We start from the raw sequence: 7,382 nt of genomic DNA, 5'->3' as shown, positions 1-7,382 counted from the left end.
GAAACTGGCTATAATTCTAATGAGATTGATGGCTCCACTAGGTCAAAATATTTATGTGAAGAATTTGGTCTTGTTGGCCTTACATTTAATCATCATGGCCGTTGAAGCCCAATTAATCACAGAAAGTAACATATATCATTGGGCTTCTACAATATCTTTGGATGCTACTCAGGCTATTAATGGAAGAAGCTTTAACGTCCAAAATTATGGTGCGGTGGGTAATGGAGTGCACGACAATAATGAGGTACGCTTATCATTTATTCTTTTGTTACTAACATTAGATATTATTTACTGCCACTTTTACCATTTCTATATTGAGTAACAAAAAGTTTACATCTTATTAAAAAGGACTCCAAAATATTGTATCTTATTAATATTCTGATGCTTTTCAGGCATTTACTAATGCATGGAATGATGCTTGTAAAGTGTCATCAACAACTTTGTATGTGTCGGGTGACAAGACTTTTCTGGTTAACAATTTAAATTTCCACAGACCGTGTCAGCCTGGCTTCACATTTCAGGTCTAAAATTTGAACATAACCCTAAAGGATTCAAAAACAATGGATGAGAAAAATGTTAAAGAGGTTCTTTAGTGGATCAATACTTTCTATCTAGATTCTATTTCTACCACTTAGTGGCATAAAATATAGTGTTATCACTAGTTGTTCCTTCCCATGCAATCTCAGCTTCATGGGTATGGGTAGAAGTGGATTGGACATGGGAAATTTTTCACTTTTTGCGCATTCCCTTTTCTTTCCAAGCATCTTTGGTTGATCTTTGAAATTTTGTTCTTGTCAAAATTGATAAGATTCTCTCCCATTCGATTAATGAGCCTCTATCCCTTGTTGGTAAATTCTAGGTTTGTTCCAAAACATTGGTGGCAACCCATGTGTATCATTCATCCTATTGTGGTCCTTCCAATGCCTCATATATGAAACTTGAAAAGATTCTTCATGATCTTTTCAGGCCTCTTATAAGGACTACAAGTGGTTTCACCATTTGGCTGGGTTTTTATTTTGCTCCCACATGATTCTAGCGGGCTTCATCTCTTCTCTACGTGGAGACAAGGTTTAGTCCTTTGTGCTAAATGGATTGTCTGAGCCATTTCTAAGAATGAGGCCTAGAAGATTCTTCTAAGACATTCCATTTGTTCTAGCTTCATAGGTTGTCCTAGAAGGGATTGGCTTTTAGACCCTTCTTGTTATGCTAAAACCTATTCAAATAGAAGGCACTTTCATTGCCCAAAGTATATGTTGTGCCTAGGAGCTCGTCAAGCCTTGGCTTTGGTGGGCTAGCTCTGGCTTTCAAATGGATCATCTTTTAATCATCATAACTTTCGGTGGTCTCGTCTCATTCATGTACACTTTGGCCTCCCCCTAGCTTGCTTTCCCTAGGTCAATTTATTGTTTTCGGGCTTCACTTTTATGCTTGTAATTTTGTTTAGTTGTTTCTTTTCTTTTAAGGCTTTGCCCATATGACTCTATAACTACTTTTGAGCTCTAGTCATATGACATGTCCCTCTATATTTTTTAGATATGAATATTAAAATTTTAATCTAGTATAGATACTCACATACTATTCATAAAAGTAATTAAAAGTTATAATTTATATAACATAAATATAATTAAGATAATATAATTTTAAAATAACATTAAAAATCACCACAAATATTTTTATTACAAGATTACTCACTGCTATATGACACTTGTTTCAATATTCTTTTATGTTCTGAATATCTGTTTTAAGTATAGAATGTTGAACGGAGAAATAGGAAAAATCAAATGATCTGGTATTGTTCGACTTTTGCATTTCGATTTCTGTGGTAGTCCGTCATTTGATAGGGAAGCTGAAATAGGAAAAATCAAATGATCTGGTATTGTTCGATTGGGCTTGCATTTCGATTTCTGTGGTAGTCCGTTATTTGATAGGTAAGCTGTTATATCTTGAAATAGTCCGTTTTATTGATACGTGGTTTGCATTTAGAGAATCTAGGACAATGAATTACCACACAGTGCATTCCAAAGCCATTCATGTCCTGAAAGAGTGCTGTTATCAGACAGGGTAGATCTAACAAAGATTCACGACTTGTGATGCAGATTAAATTACTTGTCAATCAAACCAAGATTTAAACATTCCTTTCCTTGCAAGTAGCAACTTAGTAGTAATCAGAATACTTCCTAATATAGTATAAACAGGCATTATTTAACGCTCACTCATCTCCTTCACTCATACCTTAGGTCTCTTTCTCTAATTCATATTTGACTGAATCTAAGTGAGGCTCTAATTCTAATGAGATCAATGGCTCGACCAGGTCAAAATCTTCATGTGAAAAATTTGGTCTTCGTGGTCTTATATTTGATCATCATGGCAGTTGAAGCCCAGTTAATCAGATCAACTAACAGATATCTTAGGGCTTCTACAATATCTCTGGCTGCTACTCAGGGTAATAATGGAAGAAGTTTTGACGTACAAAATTATGGTGCAGTGGGTGATGGAGAGCACGACGATACTGAGGTCCTCTTATCATTTATCCTCTTGTTCCTAACATTAAGATCTTATTTCCTGCCACTCTAATAGTTTATATCTTGAGTAACAGAAAATTTACTAGATCTTATTATTAAGGACTCCAAAATCTTGTGTCTTATTAAAATTCTAATGGTTTTCAGGCATTTACTCGTGCATGGAATGATGCTTGCAAAGCGTCGTCTGCAACTTTGAATGTGCCAGGTGGCAAGGCTTTTCTGGTTAACAATCTAAATTTCCAGGGACCGTGTCAGCCTGGTTTCACATTGCAGGTCTAAAATTTGAACATAACCCTAAAGGATTCAAAAACAATGGATTTAATCCATCTCATTTTGTCGAAAAATTGTATAGTTCTATGCTATTTGTATTTGTAGTAAGAATAGTAATCCTTCTTCAAAGTTTACCATATTCTCGATTAATTCTATGTTTGATCCTCATTCTGTAAATTTGTGCACTGATTCGAGATTCTGGTAGTAACTCAATACAAATTTTTTATTTTTTATTTTTTTAGGTCGATGGAACTATTGTTGCCCCAGAAAATCCGAGCAGCTGGAAGAGCACATATGTGTGGTTGTTGTTCGAGCATCTTCAAAAATTTACATTGACAGGGAAGGGCACTATTGACGGAAAAGGAAGTAATTGGTGGGGTAAACAGAAAAGTAGACCAACGGTTAGTAACCATTTACACTGCTGAACTTCTCTCTGTGTTTCTAGTTTTTGATACAGAATATACCTAAAATTTTAGCTAAACCTGCACATTAAGGATCTAGCTGGAAAAAAAAAACAGAACTCGCAGATGAAAGAAGAAGATTAAAAAAAAATAAAAAATAGTAAAAACAGTTAGCTGACAATAAAACAAGAAACAGCAGTTTTTCAATACACGGGAATAAAACAGAAAGCAGCATCATCCATAAAGCATGGATAAAAATAGGTCCGTAAACCATGGGAAAAAACTACTTACATGCGCTAAAAATATAGATGCATATCATATGACTTTCTTTTTTCCACAGGCCATTCAATTCAATGACGTGAAAGGGAGTGCACTGAGTGGACTGAAGGTGACAAACAGTCCTCAATTTCATGTCACATTGACAAATTGTGACAGTGTCCAGATCGTGGGTATTACAATTCAGGCACCAGAAAGCAGCCCAAACACTGATGGAATTGATACGTTCGAATCCACAAACATAGTCATAAAAGATTCCACTATTGGAACAGGTAAAGGAATGAGGAATGTGGCAAATATTTTCATTTTAAGATTTTGTTTTAAATAAAACAGTTTGAATTTCCAAGGGTGAATTGTCTTACTGATAAATATTTTGGATTATATTTCATGATTCATCAGTAACATTGTTTGATTATTAAATTACACTCTATGATACATCAATGATGTTATTTGATTACAAGTTAAAAAAACTGATAAAAGAAAATGTATGTCAGTATTATAATTAAACAAATTCATATCATAGATTAATTATGATCTGAGATGTTTTCTTTTATTCTTAAATATAATATTAAATAGCAGAGATTATATGTGAATAGAGACATATGAGTACATGGAAGTTTGATGACTGCAGGAGATGACTGTGTGGGGATAGGTGATGGGTCTTCAAATATTAACATCAATGATATCACATGCGGTCCAGGTCATGGAATAAGGTGATTAACGCTCTAAATAAACACAAATCCCTTAACAGCTAATAATAATTTATGTCTGTCTAAATATGTTAGGCATGAGAAATTCTTTATATTATTTGTATGATTTTGCAGCATTGGAAGTCTTGGAAGAGGAAACACGAAAGCAGATGTCCATTCCATTCACGTGAACGGCGCCAAGTTGACATCAACAACGAATGGATTAAGAATCAAGACATGGCCTGTATAATAATTATTTCAATAATCTCAAATTAAATCATTGCTGTTTTAAAAATAACAAAAAAAAAAAATACTTTTGTATGCTGAGGATAGATGAAATATAGAATTGCAATAAATGAGAACTACAAGAATCATTGTATTTATTTTTATTTTCATGGGATTTTCAAAAGATTACACTATTTTAAATGTTCATTGACAAACTGTCAATGATATAACAGGGGGGTTCTGGCGTGGCAAGTGATATAACATATGAAAATGTTCAGATGGAAGACGTAAGCAACCCAATAATAATTAACCAATTCTACTGTGACACAGGTGACACTGGGTCTGGTTGCAAGTCTCAGGTAGACATTTGATCTAAATCCTTAATTAAACTCAGTTTTTGCTTTCAATACAACTGAGATCTGATTCGGAGTTCACCTTTTCATTTGATGTAGGGTTCTGCTGTGAAAATCAGTAATGTAGAATACAGTAATATCAGGGGCACATCAGCAACTGAAGATGGAATCACATTGTCGTGCAGCCAAAGCGGATCTTGCACGGGCATAACAATGGAGAATATAGATTTGGTAACTGGCTCAGGGGCCCAAGTCGCTTGTAATGCCCAAAACGTACAGGGTGGAAATTCGATTCCTTCACGTTGTCTAGTTAACAATGGCCAATGATATAACAGAGCTGTGAAGCTATCTCTAATGCAGTAACCTCTTTCTTAAATCCCTGAAAAATAATGTAGTCTTCAGAATAGTTAGCAATTAACAAGTTGGATCTCAGCTGATGGAAAAAGCCATTGGTTTTAATATTTTTCTTGCCATTTCTTTTCCAAAGATAATGGAAATGGGAATGTACCTAAATTTTGCTAGTTAAACTTAAATGTTCGAGTACACTCATTTCCATGGCAAATCTTAATTTAAAAATAATGAAATTTATTTCGCAATTTTTTTCACATTATTAAAAAGTTCTCTGAGAGAATTATTGATTGATATATAAAAACAAGACAACCTTTTTGGGAAGCATCAATTTGTTCTAAAAATTAAAAGAATTGGATTTAACAAATTCTTCGTACGGGAAAGTAACTGTTTACTTGGGAAAATTTGTCATTATTTGACTCATCAATCAAACTCTGTGGGTTAGAAACATTCTTTGAAGGGTAGAAAGAAAGCTAAATTGCCGCAAACAGTAAGAAATAACAAAACATAAAAAGAAGTGACGGTTTATATTAATGCCCTTTGCCAAAGCAAAGCTGTCAGTGCTCTCTTTTTCATTATACATTCATAAGAACATAAGAACAGAGTATTGATGTCTTGTTCAAAAAAGAGAGTATTTTCATTGCATTCCCATTCAAAACAAAGTTTTATCCAAGGCTGCAGGAGAAGCTTCCAGAAAACGGGCCAAAAAATGGACAATTCTAGGTTCATCGAAGAGTGTAAAAAAAGAAATAAATGTGATGTTTGGAGTAGAAGAACTAAATGTAGCAAGGGAGATAAAATGTGCATAGGTGGAAGTCCACATATGCCAACAATCTCCCTTAATCTTCAATGTCGTTTATATCTGCAATACCAATTTCTTTCCAACGATGCACAAAAACATTCTTGTGAAAATATCCGCTAATTGTTCTTCTGACCTGCAAAACCAAAGATATATGTCAACATTGTTCATCAATTCCAAAATATAATGATATCTTGTATCAATATGCTTTAAAGTCAATTGAGAGATTTTTTTATAACCAGCATGATAATATAATACTTATTTATGTGAAACACTTTAACATTGAGTTAAATGACAATCTAAAACATCATTAAGAACTCTTTCAATTTATATTTTTAAAATAGTTTTGCACTATTATTTTGTTAGAAACCATGATTCATATTTTTCCCTTATTCATTTTCACTCATTGGATTTAGAATTTTATACTACCCAATAAAGTCAAACTCAAAATCCTACCATGCTTTATGTTATCTAGTTTATATAAACCTTTATGGGGTATTTTAACTTTATTATAATTTCTTTGGGATGATTTTCATGTCAATAAAATTATAATTTATATTTTGTCTATTGTTATGAAGAGGTATATATCTTTGTTATGATTTTAAAGAAAATACGAAAATTCAAATATATAATAAATGCTTGTTTGAATGTATGATTTACACGAATTCACTTGGATTTTATGAGTAAATTTATTCTATATATATATATATATATATATATATAGTATAATACATAGAATTTTTTATTTTAATTTTTCATCGTAAGAGTTTCACTTAATCTGCCTAAAATTAATTCACACAAATTTTTAGGGTGACTTATCAACTAGAGAACTATAGAACTCATTTTCAAAAACTATACTCTTAAAGTCATCACTAGAAAGTGGTATATCATTCCATTGAATGCTACTTTCAAGAATATTATCCAGTATATACATATTTTCATTGTAGTAAATCACTCCACTTAATGTTAATTTCAAGAATACTATCCAATATAAAGATATTTTTATTGTATGTTTATCACTCTTGATAGTCAACCTAAAACAAATATTGTTTATACACTATTATTTCCTTTATAATTTCTTATATATTTAGAAACTTTTGAAATAAATCTAATCATCTCTTTAAAAAGAAAAAAAAAAGTGAATTCTTATGACAAACTAAATTGGAACTTCATTATATTTAGCTCTATGGTCTTTGATTTGGGATCACATATGTTTGAAGAGATTGAGCTAATTAATAATTGGAAATGTCTCATTTGATTCTTTTGTCTTTTACCTTAACAGAGTGTTTTTGTCTTTATTTTAAGTTTATGTGATCAATTATTTATATTTTTTCTCTATGCTAGCCTTTCTTGGAAACACTTTTTCTTTAGATCAGTTATGAATTACTTTCAAAATTTATAATTCTTGTTTGTAATTTGAGTCCTATACACTTATTTTTTCTGTAACATCTTTTATCTAAATATTGGTTGAAGAGGTGCATACACGTTACTTGGTTATC

At 32.3% G+C, this 7,382-nt stretch overlaps 1 protein-coding gene across 1 annotated transcript; it reads left to right on the top strand.

Moving 5' to 3' along the window:
• The first annotated feature begins 2,289 nt into the window (after window positions 1–2,289).
• LOC131864813 (polygalacturonase-like) lies at window positions 2,290–5,063 on the top strand. The gene is made up of 8 exons (XM_059215281.1): window positions 2,290–2,514; window positions 2,667–2,795; window positions 3,035–3,193; window positions 3,534–3,741; window positions 4,101–4,182; window positions 4,294–4,402; window positions 4,617–4,742; window positions 4,836–5,063. The coding sequence occupies exons 1-8, from the start codon at window positions 2,290–2,292 to the stop codon at window positions 5,061–5,063; spliced, it is 1,266 nt and encodes a 421-aa protein (XP_059071264.1).
• The last annotated feature ends 2,319 nt before the right edge of the window (window positions 5,064–7,382 follow it).

This window comes from Cryptomeria japonica, unplaced genomic scaffold (assembly GCF_030272615.1).
Source record: "Cryptomeria japonica unplaced genomic scaffold, Sugi_1.0 HiC_scaffold_94, whole genome shotgun sequence".
Lineage (NCBI taxonomy): Eukaryota > Viridiplantae > Streptophyta > Pinopsida > Cupressales > Cupressaceae > Cryptomeria > Cryptomeria japonica.
This window is presented reverse-complemented; position numbering and strand designations above follow the sequence as displayed.

Coding starts and splice junctions, on each gene's coding strand:
- LOC131864813 (XM_059215281.1), top strand. CDS start 2,290: ATGAGATCAATGGCTCGACCAGGTCAAAATCTTCATGTGAAAAATTTG. Junction 3,194..3,533: donor AACAGAAAAGTAGACCAACG/GTTAGTAACCAT, acceptor TTTTTTCCACAG/GCCATTCAATTCAATGACGT. Junction 4,743..4,835: donor GGTCTGGTTGCAAGTCTCAG/GTAGACATTTGA, acceptor CATTTGATGTAG/GGTTCTGCTGTGAAAATCAG.